The following is a 21,841-nucleotide window of genomic DNA, read 5'->3' on the forward strand; positions in this document are numbered from 1 at the left end:
GAAACTGCTTTATATAGAAACCACTTGTAATTAACAACATAATTTTAATATAAAGTAAATTTTTACGAAAAACTGTATTTTAGTATTATATTAGAAGACGAGCATTAGAAGAACAAGCCATTGCATTCATTGGACTTAGTTAGCTCCCTGATTCTTTGAGGTTCGTCTCTTACTACTCGAAAGAAAAAAAAGCCATACGCTTTTTCCTGTTTGTAATCCGGGTTGCAGTGGTAGCTAGCAACCTAGTCCGGGTGGCAGCGGTAGCTTGCATCCTAGTAATAGAAGATGACGCCCCTTAGGAAAAAATGAAATAGTCCATAACTCCTAAAACTAGAATGAGATAAAAAATGAAGTACACTATTAGAACTGCATTGTCTAATACTCCTATATAGGAAACTAACAATCCCTTTGCTTGAAAAACAAGGAAAATATAATGGTTTGAAAATTAAGAAAAGTGGCTGCAACCAAGATATTCCGAATCGACAGTAGGTTTATTTTTTTCCGTTTTTTCAGTGTAGCTGGCAGGGCACTGGGAAATAATAGAGAGCTGTTTAATTGCTTATTTGAAAGGAAATTAATATATTTAACAACCTTTCATAATTAACAAAAATCATTTTAAAAACAGACTTATTTTTTTACAAAAACTGCATTTTTCTATAGCTCTGTAGTATAAAATGTTGTTACTATCTTCCTGCATAGGAAAATCAAAATAGGAGTTCTATCATTATAAAAAGCATGTAGATATAATTAGGTAAAATACAGTAATTTCTTGGGGGTACTAACAAATTTACATAAAGGATCGATATAGTTCATCATAAGTGGTGTTAGTCAAGTAATTATTAATAGAAGTTTTGTTTAGACTTGACAAATGTGCAAAAATTGTCAGTGACAGGAATTAAACCTGCACCCTTCAACGTAGAATACTAACACGTTATCTACTGCGCCCCGCAGGCTTGCAATGTTTCGGGTTACAGCGGTAGCCTGTAACCTAGTAAGAGACGATGACGCCCGATAGTAAAAACTAAAATAATCCATAATCACAATGAAAAAAGATTTTTTTTTTAGTAATTCACTTTAAAGAAATCAATCCAAAAATTGAAGGAGCGTTTTTAGCTATTTTGCTATTTTGGCTATTTTGTAAATAGTATACTTCGTGTATAATTAGCATTTTATCATAGGTTGACACAATGTACGTTGGATAAATGAAAGCCAATAATTTCATTAGCTTAAACTATCTATTGGGTGTACACTGCACATTTACCCCGTAAATATTATAACAACTTTTAAGCTTCTTCATTTTCTGCCGTTTATTTTAAATTTTTCGTAGCTTTTAATGTTTTCTTATTTTTAAGCAACTTCGTGAAAAATTTAATTTTCAAATCCGTCATCGACAAGAAAGGATAATAGAATTGACCGATGAAGTGATTTTATCCGAGAAGAACGAGTTTGATCTAAACCAAAGCCACATTAAAAATCTTGGCCTGCTTATTGGTAAGTGCCTTCATCTTCTCGATTATATATACTTATGACTTGCGTATCAAATGGTCGAATTCAAGGCCATGCACAAGGAAGATATTTCGGCTTTGAACCGCATTTGAACAGTAGGAAGTCGAAGCAAAACACTCTCCTTTGCAAGTGCTATTGCATTTTAGCGATAATTAAATAAAAAAAGCAAGCTTTTTCAACTGGAAGTAAGGAGCCATATCAAAACGAACAGAAATATTCTGCAAATGAGGGGGACTCCCTTTTACTCAACCCTCGCTCTTAACACTAAATTCTTAAAGTTTTTTTTTTTCAAAGTAATTCTTATTCAAATTCAACGGCCCTTGTGTCTGAGCAGTCTTTCTTAAAGAATTTTGACAAAAAGTCAAATCTATCGCCACAAAGTCATACAAGAGTGAGGGTTCAGGAAGGGACAGCCCCCCTCATTTGAGGAATAATTTCTGGTCGTTTTAAGGTTTAATGTTGCTCCTTATCTCCATTTGAAAAACTTGTTTTTTTTATTCTATTACTGATGGGTTATCAAATAATGTCAGGCATTCCCCTGCCCTTCCCCAGTTCAAGATTTTCCCTCAGAACCCCTCCCGAAACTTTACTCCCCATGGAAAATTCTTCCGGTGGAAAATCCCGCCCGGAGAAAATACTCCCAAAAGTTTTTGAATATTTCCCCCCCCCCCCCCTCCAAAAAAAAAATACTATATGTGAACAATGGACAAATTGCGTAAATAACTGCCCTTCCCCCAGGGGGGAGGGTCCTGCCTTCGGAAAAGGCACAGCTGTTGGACCTTCCAACTATGCTGAATCAAATGGCTATCTCAAAACTTTGATGAGGTGACTCTGTGAAAAAAGGGGCCTGGGAGGGAAGCTAGTTGCCCTCCGGTAGCTTTTGATTTCCATTCAAACGAACCCTCTTCCAATCTCCTAGAATACTCGTTCAATACGATCACTCCTGAAACAAAAACAACAAACAAGCAAATTAATATGCAAGCACGATATTTCTTCAGGCAAAAACTGCAAGATTCCACATTTTTGTAAATAGGACCTTGAAACCTCTACAGTATGGGTCTCTGATATGTTGAATCTGATGACGTAAATTTGATCAAGATCGCTGAAGTTTAGGGGGGCTTCCTCCTTTTTTCGAAAATTTGGCAAATTTTCTCAGGCTCGTAGCTTTTGATGGGTAACCTTAAACTTAATTAAATAAAAAAAACAAATTTTTTCAACTGAAACTAAGGAGCGACATTAAAACTTAAAACGAACAGAAATCATTACGTATACTGGGGGTTTGCCTCCCTAGCACTCCTTACTTACTGTTCGTTACAACGAAGTTCGTTTCCACAAACTATTAAATTCAAAAAATGTTTTCTATGAATTCCACTTAAAAAAAGAAGAATAAATTTACATACTAAATACAAAACAAAACTGCGAAAAAATAATACGTTCCCAACGGAGAAGTGGGTTCGTAACTGATAGATGTAACGAAAATGAAAATATAACTTTTCAACCTGAACAAAAAAGTACATGATCAAGTAAAAAAATAAAACCACAAAACTAGAAATGGAAAGACCGGATAGAAAGGTGATTCTGACCAAGAAGTCCAAGGAGGATATCAAGCAAGCAAACAAAAAACAGTAGTAGTTATCTAAGTACCATTTTGCTTGCGCCCCTGTGACAGACAGGTTTTCTGGTAGGTATAATCTGGTTTGGTAGGTACAATCTGGTTAGGTGGGTCTAACCTGTTTTGGTTCAAGTTTTTCTGACACAATTCACTGGATTTAGATTTCATGATATACAAGTTTTTTTTAGGTTAAATCCGTGTCAGAAAAACCGGTGTGTCTTTTTTAGTTGCCAATATATTCAATTATTTTTTGTATATATTCAGGTTTCAAATTAGGTTTTTCATCAGTTTGAATAGTTCATTCAACCTATCAGTACTGGTATTTTTGCGATCATTTACATAGATATGGAAAATTCTAAGCAATTTCTGGTGAGTAAAATTTTCTCATTATTATAATAAAAAGAAATTGTCTCGTCATTAAGTTAAGGAAGAATTACCTTCCCTATATGTTTTTTTTCACTGTGTTGTTACGTCTTTTAAAAAGCTTCCTTATTTTAAATATTAAACTATCCATGTATTTCAATTTTAGTAAATATTCAAAAAAAGAGAGGCATGTTCACTTTGATTTTTGGCTCGTTGTATATGAAAAATTAAAATAGAATTTGCATATTAGTTTCGGCAGGTATGAAAGGTTGCCTCCCTCCTCAATATCTTGCTCTTTACACTAAAGTTCGAGGGGGCGGGCAAGATGGAACAATGCCACATTATGTGTGTTTTTATCTTTATTTGGTGGGTATTCAAAAGCGCGGATTTCTGTTAAATAAATGATTCTTGTATGTGCGATTCAAGAGTTTCCTTTTATGGTCAAATTAAACGATACGTATTTGATGAAAACAAAAAGGGGATTTAACATATGATTAAGTATCTTTTATAAGAAATTTAAGACCGGGACGGGGTCAATGCATCAATTCTAGCACGTTCATTGTAAGGTAAAAAAAAAAGTATTTCTTCATTAAGAAATTTATTTATTAAGTTGGAACTTTCAGGGAGTGCTTAAAAGGGAAGATTGAGTTGCACGAGGGTTCAGTAAAAGGGGATATAGTTACATGGGGGTTAAGAGCAATTTATCTGTGAAAGAGGGCTTATTATTTTATTACGAAATTTTTTCTTCTTTTTTTTAAGAATGTTGAGCTGGATTCATGCCCTCCCTCTGAAAAGAGACCAAGACGATCAGTCATCAGATTTGCTAATTCCAATGCACGTTCGTTGGACTGGCCGGGAGTCTCTATACAACCTAGCAAGAAATTCGAGTCAGCCTCATCTGATCAATATGGGGGGAACACTCCTCTTCACACATTGCCAGGGACTTCTGATGTACAAGTGCAGCCAGAACTTGTAAATGTATATATTTTTTCCCCGTATTTTTCGAAAATCAGACAAATTTTCTCAACCGCATAACTTAAAATTGTTTCTAAACTATTCTATATTATTTCATTAACCAAATTAGCAGTATATAAAAGAATGGTTGTCAAACAGAAGTACCAAATAGCTCATAAAACCTTACCTATAATTTCTCTTTTAAACAAGATGTTTTTCTAATGCAATAATCCATTATTTCCTTAAACAAATAACTATTATTTCACAGTTGAAAATTGAACAGTCTTTCATAAACTAGACTAGCTTTCGTGTGTGTATTTAATCTGTTTATCAAATGTCCCATCGAGAAGAATGAATTTTTAATCTTACAGGTATAAATTGGAATGATAATCAATCGCTAAAAAAGTGAGTTTATCTTCGACAAGATATTAACATGAAAAAAAAGGGTTCTTAAAAGTTGTTTTCGAAAGGAATTTGAGACTGAAAATTCTAGGGTTGATATAATACACAAGTTCTATTTGAATGGTATTGTGAAGTCCTCTACCCTAACTCGAAAGAGCTCCAATCCTTCTACTCCAACGGAAGCTCCCAGACCCCAAAGGTCCCCCCCTCCCGGTTTGAGCGGTACATGTACCGCTTTTTTTCCCGTATATTCGATAATTCCAATGCTTTACTACATATCAACTGAATTGTATTTTAACCCGTCAAAAAATTATGAGAAAATTAAGAATTTTTGAAGTAGAAATTATTTTTTCATAATTTCTTCATTTAGCCTTGAATGTGATAACAACTTTTTTGGATTTTATCAACTTGAAACTCTGTAGGAGCCTAAATTAATTCAGTGACCGGAGTTAATTGTGCAACCATTCTGTCATAACATTTCATACGGATTAAAAATGTTTTAATTTACTGACCTAGTTTCTGGACATTTATATACAATTTACAAAAATAGATTTGTGCTGATTTCAATTTTGCGTAACCATAATTGACAAGCAGAAGAGGGGCAGTAAACCCGTGGCAAGTGCCGTTGTACCTGCCGGGAGAGTCTCCCTTAAATTGCGGGGATAAGGTAACGGGGGCTGACGCTTCCCTTGTCTTTTGGGGTTATATTTTTTTTTTCAAGCCAAAGATGTCTACAAAAGTGTGCCCAAATTGTGAATGTTCTTTGGGGAAAGGCACGCTGTTGCAATGCACTAAGTGTTCCAATTTTTTTCATCCCTCTTGCTCAGGGATCTCCGTTTCCGATAGAAAGAATACTCCTAACTGGACCTGTTCTATTTGCAAAGCCGCTACCGAATTTTCTAGTGACCCAATAGAGAGTGAGCACCCAAATTCTTCAATAAATATGCTGACGCCACTGAATGCCGTAACCCCTGCGTCTCAAGACCCTCTCTTGGCTGTTAGCCAGGAAGCACCTGTGATTAACGATTCGACTGATAATCATTGCCCAAATGAACAGGTAAAGCGGAATAATTTTGCCTGCGATGATTCTTCTGATTCATTCTGTGATTTTTCAAAAACCTTCGTAATTGGAGATGGGATTTCTCATGTAATTGTGAACTCTGCCCTGTTTTTTATTTGCGATGCATTTGCGAATGGTATTCCAGAAACGGAGCTTATTGAAACTGTGGCGAACTTTTACAGCCTTGAGGCTTTGGTGAATGCGAAAAATCTGCTTTGGAAATTTTCTGGAATTCCGATAAAGAGAGTAATGAGACGTGGCAACGCTGCGGAACTTGCTACAGCAAAAGATATTATGAAGATGGTCACGGATCTTGACCAGAAAGGTTTCAAATGGCCTGTATTAGTGCCTCGCTCATTCAGAGACTGCCCTTTATTAAAATCTGATTCCAATGTACGTTTGGATCGACTTGTTAGTGATTATGGCAGAAAGCTGGAGAAATCCATTACTTCTCTTGAAAGAATTGAACAAGACTTACAGTCCTCGCTGTCGAAGTGTTCAGCCAACTTGGGCTCCCCCTCCCACGCCCCTGTAATTTACCCGGATTGGCCTCCTCTCCCCCACCGCGCTGTTTCAGTCGAGACTATTAATATAGCTAATACGCCACCCTCGTTACGTGACCCTGTTTACAGGAAAAATGAATTGGACAAATTCGGCTCGGGCTGTATCAAGCAAATAAAAAAGACCAATGATTTGATTTTTATCACTGTGGCGGCTGAATCTGGGAAAAAGTTTTCTTGTGATCTAAAGGATTCCTTCCCTGATTGTCTTATCAATACTAAAAAGCCTAAGTTTTTCGGAATAATCCGTGGTGTGGATATCGAGTTCGACATTGAAGCTCTAGCAGCCACTTTGCCTGGGATTCTGGAGTTCAGGCGTCTTGGAATGTCGAGAACAGTAAAGGTGTCGTTTGAGTCCGAAGCATTTTTAAAATATTATATCGTCCATGGGATTAAGTTCGGTTACGAGCTCTACAAGGTTGAGAAAGACAAGGTGCTTCCAAAACGATGTTTCGCATGTCAAAGTCCCTCTCACACCGAAAAAAACTGTGATTCTTCTACTCTGAAGTGTGCTCGTTGCAGTGGAAATCATAGATCAACGAAGAATACTCCATGTATTAACCCCATTTGTTGTGCAAATTGCAACTCAACTAACCACCCGTCTTACAGTTTCAGTTGCCCTGCTTTGAAAAAGCTTTTTAAATGAATATTTGTTCTACGATTACGTCATTTAATTCGAATGTAGTCATTGGCAAATTTGTAGTGCTGAATGAATTTGTTTCTGAAAATAGTTCAATACTATGTTTGCAAGAGCATCATTTGTTGGACCATTCTTTGAATATATTAAGTTCCCTTTCAAGTCTACATGATATATTTACCATTCCTGCGAGGCCTACCGGAGGCCGCCCTGCGGGTGGCATTGCTACATTTGTTCCTAAAGAATTTAGTGCTATTTTATCTTGTGCTGATGAGTCTTTTCTTGCCTGCAAACTTTTTGATTGTGTTTTGGTCAATTGCTATTTGCCTACTGACTATCATGTTGATTCGTCTTTTGAAGCCTTTACGTCAGCTTGCCATAGACTTAGTAGCTTTATTGCCCTATTAGATTAGAGTTTACGTATTTTTATTTTTGGTGATTTTAACTGTGATCTTGATAGTGTAAATGAACGTAGCACAATTTTATTTTCGTCTTTACCAAATTTTAATATCTGCCGTAAGACACTTGATTTTACTTATTCTCATTGGAGTGGGAGTACGAGTAATATTGACCATGTACTTTTTAATTTTTCCCCATCTATTATTGTAAAAGTTATCCCGGATTTCCCGATAAGTGATCATTTACCTATTCAGTTTTTGACATCGTTTTCTGTAATTCATGATTCTGTTTCTGCTTCTAATTTTATTCCAATTCGCCCTAAATATTTTGAGAGAATTATCTGGGATGAAAAACTGATTCCAGCTTACCAAGATAAAGTTGATTCTTTAGCTCGAAAAGTAGTTGTACCTGATATTCTGAAGTGTCATAAAGATAACATAGAGATTGATCTTAACTGCATATATCTTCAGTTATTACATTGCTTAAAATATGGTGCTAAAGACACTTTTGGTGTTAAAAAGTGTAAACCCAATGTTGAAAAACCTTTTTGGTCGTCAAATCCGTTTCTTGTACATGCTAATCATGAATCTAAATTATCTTTTAGACATTGGAAAAATAGTGGAAAACCGCGTGATCTTCATCCGGCTTTTCTATGCATGAAAAAAAGAAGGCAATTTTCCAGTCGGAGCTCCGTCGTCATAATAATATTTTGCTTATGGATGCTTCGTCTGAAGTTGATATGAATAAAAAGAAACTTTGGAAAGCTCTACGTTTAACAAAGAGAGTTATTGAACCTTCTAAAAAGAATGGCCCGTCTCTTGTGGAGTGGGAAACTCATTTTGCAAACCTTTTGAAATCTGGTGATGATCCTGAACAACTTTTGCATGTTGATATAATTTTAAACAGTTCTTTTAATTCGCATTATTTTTCTATTTCGTTTGATTCTTTGTTGGGTGCATGCCGTAAATTAAAGCCACAATCCTCTAAAGACCATGATGGGATTTTTTTTTTCAAATCATGTGAAATTTGCTCCAACTTCTTTTCTTCTTCTTCTTTTGACTTTTTTTAATCTTATTCTCAAGTTTGGTAATGTTCCTCCGTCTTTTAGGATTGGGGTGGTAACTCCTATTCCAAAATCTGGTAAAAGAGTTCTCCGTTCTTGTGATTCGTATAGGCCGATAACGAAGGGTTCTATGATTGGTAAACTTTTTGAATTATGTATAAAGGATCTTTTTGATTATTTGGATGTTGGTCTTAATCAAGTAGGGTTCAAAAAAGGAATGGGTTGCGACCATGCGCATGCAACGTTTGATACTATAATTAAGGAGTCAAGATCTACTGGCTCCCCACTTTATACACTATTAATTGATATAAAAGGAGCTTTTGACAATATTTCGCATGCTTCCGCTCTTTCAGCTCTTATTTCTGGTGGGATTCCCCTTTCTGTGGTTAGTGTTCTTAGATCTTGGTATTCGGGGCTTAGGATAAAAATTTTTGCACATACTTCTGATTCTCTTTCTAATCCAATTTCCGTGGGTCGGGGCGTGAGACAGGGTGGGGTTTTATCTCCTTATATTTTTAACGCATGTCTGGCAGAGTGTCTTCGTTCTTTATCTACAACCCTTATTTCTTGGGGACGGGATGTGTCTTTTCTTGCATATGCTGATGATATTATCCTATTGAGCCGTTCTAAAGCTAGTCTAATTAAGAATTTTAAGTCCCTTTCTAGTCTGCTTAATGTTCGTGGCCTTTCTATTAGTATTAAAAAATGTCAATATTTTCCCGTTAATGTTAATGACCGAGCTGAATTAATTTGCGATAGAAATATATCATTTCCGGTTTCTGATGCTGTTGTTTATCTTGGGTTACCTTATTCTGCTTCAGCTCGTGAATCTAAGTCGATGATAATTTTACATATTCAAGAAAAAATTAGAAATGCGTTTGGTTCCATAATACGGCTACGTGGTGTTTATCGTCGTGAAATTCTAGGTTCTCTTTTTAATGCAGTAGCCCTCCCGCATGTTCTTTATCCTTCCCTTCTTCTTCGAGATTTTAAAATTTGTGATTTTAAAATTTTGTGATTTTAAGTTTTTACTTGGTTTTCCAATTTCCTTTAGTAATACTGAATTAGTTTCAAAATTTAAAATTAAAGAGCCGTTGGAAATAGCCAAGGTAAAAATAAATAATTTTTACCGTAATGCTGAAAATATACTCTATGTTCATAATCTTTTTCCTTTTTTTTCTATAGTTTAAAAAGTGCATGATTTCATTATTACTATTTGTTGCATTTGATTAAGTTTTCTTTTGGGCAATTTGTAAATTGTTTCTATGTTTGATGGTGTGTTATTTGGATTTTTGAAGATTTATTTAATTATCTTTTATACTCCTCGTTTTTGAGGGAAATAAATAAATAAATAAATAAATAAATTTGCAAAAAGGTATTCCATTTTGCACAACTCTGATCTGATTGAATTGTCGCCGACAATGAGATTTAATCACTGCTAAGCCTATTGTTACTGTGAGAGAGTAACCCGATTTACAGCTTAGTGTTAACTGACAGACTTCCAAATACGAACATTTTGAAAAGCAGACAAAAAATAACAAAATTTGCACTTTACTGAAAAATACAAGTGAATATTTTTTTTTTTTGCAAAAACTGAATTTTGTTTCTAAACTATTACATTCGTGTGGTTTTTCTTTACTTAGTGCTCATTAAAAACGAAGCTTTTGTTTTAGATAAGTAGTTTTTGTATCTTTTAAAAGAGCTTTAAGGGGTTTGAGAGAATCTGTTGCCTGATTCCGTGTGGTTTTTCTTTACTTGATACCCATTAAAAACTAATTTTTTGTTTTACATAAGTAGTTTTTGTATGATTTAAAAGAGCTTTAAGGGGTTTGAGAGACTCTGTTGCCTGATTCTGTGAGGTTTTTCTTTACTTTGTGCACATTAAAAACAAATTTTGTTTTTTAAATAAGTAGTTATTTTATATTTTAAAAGAGATTTAAGGGGTTTGAGAGACTCTGTTGCCTGATTCCGTGTGGTTTTTCTTTACTTGGTGCCCATTAAAAACGAGATTTTTGTTGTAAATAAGTAGTTCTTGTATCTGTTAAAAGAGCTTTAAGGGGTTTGAGAGACTCGGTTGCCTGATTCAGTGTGGTTTTTCTTTACTTGATACCCATTAAAAAAGACTTTTTTGTGGTTAATAAGTATTTCTTGTATCTTTTAAAAGAGCTTCAAGGGTTTTGAGAGACTCTGTTGCCTGATTCCGTGTGGTTTTTCTTTACTTAGTGCTTATTAAAAACGAAATTTTTGTTGTAAATAAGTAGTTCTTGTATCTTTTAAAAGAACTTTACGGGGTTTGAGAGACTCTGTTGACTGATTCCGTGTCGATTTTCTTTACTTGATAACTATTAAAAACAAAATTTAGGATTTCCGTTAAAAAAATAATTTTTATACATTTTAAAATATCTTTACGGGATTTGAGAGACTCTGTAATGCAGTAGTTTTCAGTAAAGACACTCGATATCCTAAAAGTGTTTAATTCAAACTTTTTTAAAACTTCAAAATTTTTCAACTTTATTTATTTTTTTCTTTTTGTACATAACTTAAAATGTCAAAATATGCTTACAGTTCTAACAATTGCGCTCTGTGATTGGTCAGAGACATGATGTAACTTACCCACCGGTATTCTATGACCGGTTAATGACATTACCTAATCTATTGCATGTATTAAATCAGTATTTTTTACGCAGTGGAATGATAAACACATAAGTCATATCTTTAAAAAATCAGTGAAGATGGAGCATTTTAATAAAGTGTGTTTACATAACAAGGTTATTGTAGCATTGAATGCCGACAAAGAAAAGTATTTAAACTTTGAAACAAGTACAGGTGGTAGCACTATTGGAAATGTATGCATGCAGCGTCATGACAGTAAGGAATTAAATTTCTTTTGAATAGCGAAACAATTCCACTCTTATGTTGGTGGTTATGCGAGATTGAGATCTCCAGAGATGATTGCACTCAAAGAGAATGCCAACATAAAAATAATCATTGATGATAGAGGAAAACTCCTTGCTACTGTTGCAGGTAACACATTACCTACTGATACATCCAATCGTCACCTTTCGGGTATTAGCATTCAAAGAAAAATCAATAAAAGAAAGGCCTACTGTTCTACTAATATAGTAAACCATATCTTGTCTACGTTCCAAAACTGTTACCTGTGTGAAAATAATGTGATAACACGGAATGAAACTGCCAGAAAAATAAAAATGACATTGTCAGAAAATATCACTATGGGATATAAAGATGAAACGATGAAAAAAAAAGCAAATTCAAACGTTACTGTCATTGATCAAACAGTCATTGAACCAAATAATACCAAAGACGAAAAGCATATTGAGCCTGTTGATGACACACCAGTAAAAATTGTGTATGACTCAAAATGGAATAATGATTATTCTACTGATTACGAACTAAGAGAAGACAATAGCTATAATATCAAGAGCTATAATATCATGGTGAACTATTTTAAGGAACAGATTCAAAATGTCCAAAGTTGATCATTAATATTAATAATGTATCATAATATATTTTTTGTATTAATATTCTACATAGCATTATTTCATTAAAAATATATTATGTATTAGATTATTATGTGTTCGTTATTTTTAGAGTATGTTAGCATATCAAACGTTTAGAATGTCTAATAAAACGTCGGAGATGTAAGAAAAGGAATTTGCATACATCTATTGTCAGACACATGGGATAACATTGACAAAATCTTGGTATCAGAATGAATAAATTATTTATCAACATCCGTTAATGGATATCTCATTATGAAAAAATTGTAAGTAAGTAAGTAAGTAAGTAACAAACTCTTTCTTGAATTCACCTCTTTGTTACACAATACAGAAATTTAATTAAGGAAATTATGAAAAAAAATTGTAAGTAAGCAAGAAATTATGAAGAAATTCTCAGTAAGTAACAATTTCTTTCTTGAAGTCAACTCTTGGATACACAATAGGGAAATTTCATTCAAGAAATTATGAAAATATTTGTAAGTAAGTAACAAACTCTTTTTGTTTTCACCTCTTGGATATACAGTACAGATACTTCATTCAAGAAATTAAGAAAAATCGCAAGTAAGTAACTTTTTTTTCTCTTTATCACAAACAATTTTCACTTAGCTACACGATGTATAAATTTAATTTAGAATACTTTTATTCATTTCATTAAATTATGAAGGAATTTTAAGTAAGCAACAATGGCTTTCTTGAATTCACTTCCTGCACAAAATACAGATATTTAATTAAAGAGATCCTAATAAAATAACAAGTAAGTAATAAAGTCTATATTGTTTTCCCCTAATGGATAAACAATTCTTAAATTTCATTCTAGAACTTATGATTTGATACTATATATTTAACTAAATCATGTTACCTCATGGATACACAATTCAGAAATTTAATTTAAGGAATTATCAAAAATTGTAATTAAGTAGCAAATTTTTCTTGAATTCGCCTCCTGGGTAAATAAAAAAGACAGTTCATTAAAGAAATTATGAAAAAATTGTAAGTAAGTAGCAAATTCTTTCTTGAATTCACCTGCTGGATAAACAAAAGACATTTCGTTCAAGAAATTATGACAAAATTCCAAGTAAGTAACAAACTCTTTATTGTTTTCATGACTAAGATACACGATGTAGAAATTTAATTCTAGAAATTATGAAAAAATTATCAGTAACTAGCAATTTCTTTCTTTAAGTCAACTCTTGGATACACAATACGGTTATTTCATTTAATAAATTATGAAAAAATTGTAAGCAAGTAACAAACTCTCTCCTGAAGGCACCTCTTGGATACACGATTCAGAAACTTAATTTAAGAAACTATAAAAAAATTGTAAGTAAGTAACAAATTCTTCCTTGAAGTTACCTCTTGGATACACAATACAGACATTTCATTAAAGAAATTATGAAAAAATTGTAAGAAAGTAGCAAATTCTTTCTTGAATTCACCTGCTGGATAAACAAAAAGACATTTCGTTCAAGAAATTATTACAAAATTCTAAGTAAGTAACAAACTCTTAATTGTTCTCACGACTTAGATATACGATGCAGAAATTTAATTCAAGAAATTATGAAGAAATTCTCAGTAAGTAACAAACTCTTTTTTTGATTTCACCTCTTGGATATACAGTACAGATACTTCATTCAAGAAATTATGAAAAAATCGCAAGTAAGTAACTTTTTTCTCTTTATCAAAAACAATTTTCAACTAACTACACAATGTAGAATTTTAATTCAAGAAATTATGAAAAAATTCTCAGTAAATAACAATTTATTTCTAGAAGTCTACGCTTGGATACACAATACGGAAATTTCACTTAAGAAATTATGAAAATATTTCTAAGTAAGTAACAAGCTCTTTATTGATTTCGCCTCTTGAATGTACAGTACAGATACTTCATTCAAGAAACGTGATTAAACACGTTTTGAAACTACACGTTATTTCCTTGCCTTTCCTTGGCACCTTTCCAAATGAGCGGGGATTCCCCACCGGTTCCTACACATTGCAAAAAGTGAGCAGTACGAAAACTCCAAGTTTTCAACCAGACTGGTTTTTAGCTAAATCTTTGGAAACAGCCCAGCCTTTATTTCTGACCGTTCAAGTTTTGATGTTAGTCTTGTCAGTCAAAAGCTATGACCTTGAGAAAAGAGCTTGATAAAATTGCCTGATTATCGAAAAATGGGAGAAACATCCTCCAAAAGTCGACAGGAATGTCCCCCCTCCAGCGCTGTCTCGGTTATGTTGAATAAAATATGCAAAGTCGAAAAAGCTTTATTTCATTTTTTTAAGGTTAATTTTGACGAGGTTACGTGCGCGCACGTAACCTCGTCTAAATTAAACTTAAAAAATGAAATAAATCGATGTCGAGTTTGCATATTTTATTCATCATAACCGAGAAAGCGCTGGAGGGGGGCATTCCTGTCGACTTTTGGAGGATGTTTCTCCCATTTTTCGATAATCAGGCAATTTTCTCAAGCTCTTTTCTCAAGGTCATAGCTTTTGACTGACAACACTAACATCAAAACTTAAACGGTCAGAAATAGAGGCTGGACTGTTTCCAAAGATTTAGCTAAAAAACCAGACTGGTTGAAAACGTGGATTTTTCGTACTGCTCACTTTTTTGCAATGTGTAGGAACCGGTGGTAAATCCCCCACTCATTTGGAAATGTGCCAAGGAAAAACAAGCAAATAGCATGTAGTTTCAAAACGTGTTTAATCACGTTTCATGAATGAAGTATCTGTACTGTATATCTAAGAGGTGAAATCAACAGAGAGCTAGTTACTTACTTACAAATATTTTCATAATTTCTTGAATGAAATTTCCGTATTGTGTATCCAAAAGTTGACTTCAAGAAAGAAATTGTTACTTACTGAGAATTTTTTCATAATTTCTTGAATTAAATTTCTACATCATATAGCTAAGTGAAAATTGTTTGTGATAAAGAGAAAAAAAAGGTTACTTACTTGCAATTTTTTAATAATTTCTGGATTGAAGTATCTGTACTGTATATCCAAGAGGTGAAATCAAAAAAAGAGTTTGTTACTTACTGAGAATTTCTTCATAATTTCTTGAATTAAATTTCTACATCGTATATCTAAGTCATGAGAACAATAAAGGGTTTGTTGCTTAATTAGAATTTTGTAATAATTTCTTGAACGGAGTCTTTTTGTTTGTGCAGCAGGTGAATTCAAGAAAGAATTTGTTATTTACTTACAATTTTTTCATAATTTCTTTAATAAAATTTCTGTATTGTGTATCCAAGAGGTGACTTCAAGAAAGAATTTGTTACTCACTTACAATTTTTTCATAGTTTCTTAAATGAAGTTTTTGCATTGTGTATCCAAGAGGTGACTTCAGGAAAGAGTTTGTTACTTGCTTACAATTTTTTCATAATTTCTTAAATTAAATTTCCTTATTGTGTATCCAAGAGTTGACTTCAAGAAAGAAATTGCTACTTACTGAGAATTTTTTCATAATTTCTTGAATTAAATTTCTACATCGTGTATCTAATTCATTAAAACAATAAAGAGTTTGTTAATTACTTGGAATTTATTCATAATTTCTCGAAAGAAATGTCTTTTTTGTTTATACAGCAGGTGAATTCAAGAAAGAATTTGATACTTACTTACAATTTTTTCCTAATTTGGTTAATGAACTGTATAGTTTATTTACCCAGGAGGTTAATTGACAAAAGAATTTACTACTTACTAAAAATTTTTGATTATTCCTGAAATGAAATTTCTGCATTAAGTATCAATGATGTAACATGAGTGTGTTCCCTATGTAGAGTTCCTTCATAATTTATTGAATGAAATTTCAGTATTGTGTATCCAATAGGGGAAAACAATAAAGAGTTTATTACTTACTTGCGATTTTATTATGATTTCTTGAATTAAATATCTGTATTGTGTCCAGGAAGCGAATTCAAGAAAGCTATTGTTGCTAACTTACAATTCCTTCATAATTTAATGAAATGAATAAAAGTATTCTGAATTAAATTTACAAATCATTTGGCTCTTGTTAAATTGTTTTTGATAAAGAGAAAAAAAGTTACTTACTTGCGATTTTTCTTAATTTCTTGAAGGAAGTACCTGTGCTTTATATCCAATAAGTTAGAACAAAAATAGTTTGTCACTTACAAATATTTTCATAATTTCTTGAATGTAATTTTCCTATTGTGTATCCAAGAGTTGACTTCAAGAAAGAAATTGTTACTTACTGAGAATTTCTTCATAATTTCTTGCTTACTTACAATTTTTTTTCATAATTTCCTTAGTTAAATTTCTGTATTGTGTAACAAAGAGGTGAATTCAAGAAAGAGTTTGTTACTTACTTACTTACTTACTTACAATTTTTTCATAATGAGATATCCATTAACGGATGTTGATAAATAATTTAATCATTCTGATAGCAAGATTTTGTCAATGTTATCCCATGTGTCTGACAATAGATGTATGCAAATTCCTTTTTTACATCTCCGACGTTTTATTAGACATTCTAAACGTTTGATATGCTAGCTTACTTTAAAAATAATGAACACATAACAATGTAATGCATAATATATTTTTAATGAAATAATGCTATGTAGAATATTAATACAAAAAATATATTATGATACATTATTAATATCAATGATTAACTATGGACATTTTGAATCTGTTCCATAAAATAGTTCACCATGTTCTCTCTTGATATTATAGCTATTGTCTTCTCTCAGTTCGTAATCAGTAGAATAATCATTATTCCATTTTGAGTCATACACAATTTTTACTGGTGTGTCATCAACAGGCTCAATATGCTTTTCGTCTTTGGTATTATTTGGTTCAATGACTGTTTGATCAATGACATTAACGTTTGCAGTTGCTTTGTTTTTCATCGATTCATCTTTATATCCCATAGTGATATTTTCTGACAATGCCCTTTTTATTTTTCTGGTAATTTCACTGTCTATTATCAAATTATTTTGACAGAGGTAACAGTTTCGGCATGTAGATAAGATAAGGTTTACGATATTAGTAGAATAGTATTCCTTCCTTTTATTGAACTTCCGTTGAATGCTAATACCTGAAAGGTGACGATAAGATGTATCAGTACGTAATTTGTAACCTGCAACCGTAGCAAGGAGTTGTCGTCTATCATCAATGATTATTTTTATGTTCGGATTCTCTTTGAGTGCAATCATCTCTGGAGTTCTCAATCTCGCATAACCACCAACATAAGAGTTGAATTTTTTCGGTATTCGAAAGAAATTAAATTCCTTACTGTCATGACAATGCATGCATACATTTCCAATAGTGCTACCACCTGTACTTGTTTCAAAGTTTAAATACTTTTCTTTGCCGGCATTCAATGCTACAATAACCTTGTTATGTAAACACACTTTATTAAAATGCTCCATCTTCACTTTTTTTTAAAGATATGACTTATGTGTTTATCATTCCACTGCGTAAAAAATACTGATTTAATACATGCAATAGATTAGGTAGTATCAATAACTGGTCATAGAATACCAGTGGGAAAGTCACATCGTGTCTCTGACCAATCACAGAGCGCAATTGTTAGAACTGTAAGATTATTTTGACATTTTAAGTTGTGTACAAAAAGAAAAAAATAAATAAAGTTGAAAAATTTTGAAGTTTTAATAAAGATTGAATTAAACACTATTAGCATATCGATTGGCCTTACTGAAAACTACTGCATTACAGAGTCTCTCAAATCCCTTAAAGATCTTTTAAAATGTAAAAGAATTATTTATTTAAAAGAAATCCTATATTTTGTTTTTAATGTGTATCAAGTAAAAAAAAAACCACACGGAATCAGGCAACAGAGTCTCTCAAGCCCCGTAAAGATATTTTAAAAGATACAAGAACTACTTATTTACAACAAAAATTTAGTTTTTAATGAGCACTAAGTAATGAACAACCACACGGAATCAGGCAACAGAGTCTCTCAAATCCCTTAAAGCTCTTTTAAAAGATACAAGAACTACTTATTTAACACAAAAATTTCGTTTTTAATGGGTATCAAGTAAAGAAAACCCACACGGAATCAGGCAACAGAGTCCCTCAATCCCCTTAAAGCTCTTTTAAAAGATACAATAACTAATTATATACAACAAAAATGTTGTTTTTAATGAGCACTAAGTAAATAAAAACCACACGGAATCAGGTAACACAGTCATTCAAACCCATTAACGCTATTTTAAAATATACAAGAACAACTTATTTAGAACTAAAATGTCGTTTTTAATGGTCAATAAGTAAAGAAAAACCACACGGAATCAGGCAACATAGTCTCTCAAACCCCTTAAAGCTCTTTTAACAGATACAAAACTAATTAAATACCAAAAACATAACTTTTTTAATGAGAAACTATTAAAGAAAAACCACACGGACTGATACACCTGATTTTGAAACACCCAAAAATGCTCTTTTTGAAGATATAAAACATACATAATTAACAAAAACACTACGATATTAGTGAGAAATAATTAAACAAAAACCACACGAATGTAATATTTTATAAACAAAATTCAGTTTTTGCAAAAAAAAAAAATATTCACTTTTATTTTTATGTAAAGTACAACTTTTGTTATTTTTTTTCTGCTTTTCAAAATGTTCGTATTTGGAAGTCTGTCGGTTAACACTAAGCTGTAAATCGGGTAACCCTCTCACAGTAACAATAGGCTTAGCAGTGATTAAATCTCATTGTCGGCGACAATTTAATCAGATCAGAGTTGTGCAAAATGGAATACCTTTTTGCAAATTGAGTTAGCTTCTATTTCATAGACAAAATATTTGAATTCCTTTTATTCAAATCACCTATCAAGTTATCAAAAAATATTTTCTACTTCAAAAATTCTTAATTTTCTCATAATTTTTTGACGGTTTAAAATAAAATTCAGTTTATATGTATTAACGCTTTGTAATTATCTGATATCCGGGAAAAAAAGCGGCACAGGTACCGCTCACCCAGGGAGGGGGGGGGACCTAGGGGGGCTGGTAGCGTCCGTTGGAGTAGAACAATTGGAGCTCTTTCGAGTTGGGATAGAGGACTTCACAATACCATTCAAATAGAACTTGTGCATTTTATCAAACCTATCATTTTCAGTCTCAAATTCATTTCGAAAAACAACTTTTAAGAATCCTTTTTTCTCGTGTTAATATCTTGTCGAAGATAAACTCACTTTTTTAGAGAATGATTAGCATTCCAATTTATACCTGTAGGATTAAAAATTCACCCTTCTCGATGGGACATTTGATAAACGGATTAAATATGCACACAAAAGCTAGCCTATTTTAAGAATGACTGTTCGATTTTCAACTGTGAAATAATAGTTATTTGTTTAAAGAAATAATGGATTATTGCATTAGAAATATATCTTGTTTAAAAAGAGAAATTATAGGTAAGGTTTTATGAGCTATTTGTTACTTCTGTGTTACAACCATTCTTTTATATACTGCTAATTTGGTTAATGAAAGAATATATAATAGTTTAGAAACAATTTTAAGTTATGCGTTTGAGAAAATTTGTCTGATTTTTGAAAAATACGGGAAAAAAATATATAAATTTACAAGTTCTGGCTGCATTTGTACATCAGAAGTCCCTGGCAATCATAAAGAGGAGTAATCCCTCCATCTTGATCAGATGAGGCTGACTTGAATTTCTTTCTAGGTTGCATAAAGACTCCTGGCCGGTCCAACGAACGTGCATTGGAATTAACGAATCTGATGACTGATCATATTGCTCTCTTTTCAGAGGGAGGGCATGAATCCATCTCAACATCCTTAAAAAAAAGAAGAAAAAATTTAGTAATGAAATAATAAGCCCTCTTTTACAGATAAATTGCCTTCGACCCCTATGTAACTATATCCCCTTTTACTGAACCCTCGTGCAACTCAACCTCCCCTTTTAAGCACTCTCTGAAAGTTCCAACTTAATACATAAATTCCTTAATGAAGAAATACTTCTTTTTTTTACCTTACAATGAACGTGCTAGAATTGATAAATTGACCCCTTCCTTGCCTTAAGTTTCATTTAAAAGCCACTTAATAATATGTTAAATCCCATTTTTGCTTTCATCAAATACGTCTCTATTAATTTGGCCATAAAAAGAAACTCTTGAATCGCACCTACAATAATCATTTATTTAACAGAAATCTGCGCTTTTGAATACCCACCAAATAAAGATAAAAACACACAGAATGTGGCATTGTTCCATCTTGCCCCCCCCTTGAACTTTAGTGTAAAGAGCAAGATATTGAGGAGGGAGGCAACCTTTCATACCTGCCGAAACTAATATGAAAATTCTATTTTTATTTTTCATATACAACGAGTCAAAAATCAAAGTGAACATGCCTCTATTTTTAGAATATATACTAAAATTGAAAGACATGGATCGTTTCATATTTAAAAGAAGGAAGCTTTTTAAAAGCGTCAACCACACGGCGAAAAAAAACATAATGAAGGTAATTCTTCCTTAAGTTAATGACGAGACAAATTTCTTTTTTTATTATAATAATGAGAAAATTTTACTCACCAGAAGTTGCTTAGAATTTTCCATATCTATGTAAATGATCGCAAAAATACCAGTACTGATAGGTTGAATGAACTATTCAAACTGATGAAAATCCTAATTTGAAACCTGAATATATACAAAAAATAATTAAGTATATTGGCAACTAAAAAAGAGATACTGGTATTTCTGATATGTATTTAACCTAAAAAAAAACTTGTATATCATGACATCTAAATCCGCAAGATTGTGTCAGAAAAACTTGAACCAAAACAGATTATACCCACCTAACCAGATTGTACCGACCAAACCAGATTATACCTACCAGAAAACCTGTCTGGCACAGGGCCGCAAGCAAAATGGTACTTAGATAACTACTAACAGTACACAGATATACACAATTATGCATAGTAATTCAACATGTACCAGAGCCTTAAGGGAACTATCTATAAAATGTGAAACTTCTTATAAAGGGAATGAATATTCAGAAGATTACGGATTCAATCGCTGATCCCTCTCCATTGAGAAGAATATGGGATATGTTAATATAGGATGAAGTGTACACTATAACACCGGAAGGGGCGAAAAATTCAGATTTCAGCTCATTTTGCGGAGATGATAGTTTATTTTAGATGATTATGCTTTATTTTTAAAAAAAAATTAAACGCTCTATATAGACTTTTTTTTCTTGAAGCATTGCTATGTAAAAGCTAAATTTTGATTTAAAGACCCTTGATAAACTACTAAAAACGAACAAAATTGAAATACAACAAAAACAGTCTCCCCCAAATACTGAATAATATCTATTCGCTTTAACCTATAACATTGCTCTTTATTTTTACTTGTAAGATCTTGTTTTTTATTTAATTATAATAAGGGTCTTCCAAAACCTACATTTTTATTTAATTTTGACAAGATGAAATTTGAATTCGATGGTCTCCGCTTACCGGCAGCTTTGAAATTCAATTTGAAATGTACTACATCACAAGCCACCTCCACCAAACGAATTCCTAAGAGCCGAAATAAATTTTTATGAGTGCACGGGTGATAAGTGAAAGACTGAACCAATTGCACAATGTAATACTAACAGTCAAATGAACATCGATGATAGCAGAAAGAGTATTTCCAGTTGAAACTAAATTTGTACCAAATTTTGAAGACTTAATTAAAATTTTTTTCAACACCCTGAATTTTCTAGGGCCTATATTGGTACTCCAGACATTGTGTCCGCGGGAAGATTTTGAAATCCTGTTAATTGGA

General features: G+C 32.6%; 1 protein-coding gene across 1 annotated transcript in view; it reads left to right on the plus strand.

Annotated features, from left to right (window-relative positions):
• Window positions 1-21,841, plus strand: part of LOC148942090 (dynein regulatory complex subunit 2-like) — a 199,076-nt gene that overhangs the window by 88,754 nt on the left and 88,481 nt on the right. The window contains exon 3 of the mRNA XM_089103498.1: window positions 1,353-1,491. Coding sequence (XP_088959624.1) covers window positions 1,353-1,491 — 139 coding nt within the window. The remainder of the gene's footprint in view (window positions 1-1,352; window positions 1,492-21,841) is intronic.

This window comes from Artemia sp. Qi Xiang Cuo, chromosome 17 (genome assembly GCF_049724085.1).
Source record: "Artemia sp. Qi Xiang Cuo chromosome 17, ASM4972408v1, whole genome shotgun sequence".
NCBI lineage: Eukaryota > Metazoa > Arthropoda > Branchiopoda > Anostraca > Artemiidae > Artemia > Artemia sp. Qi Xiang Cuo.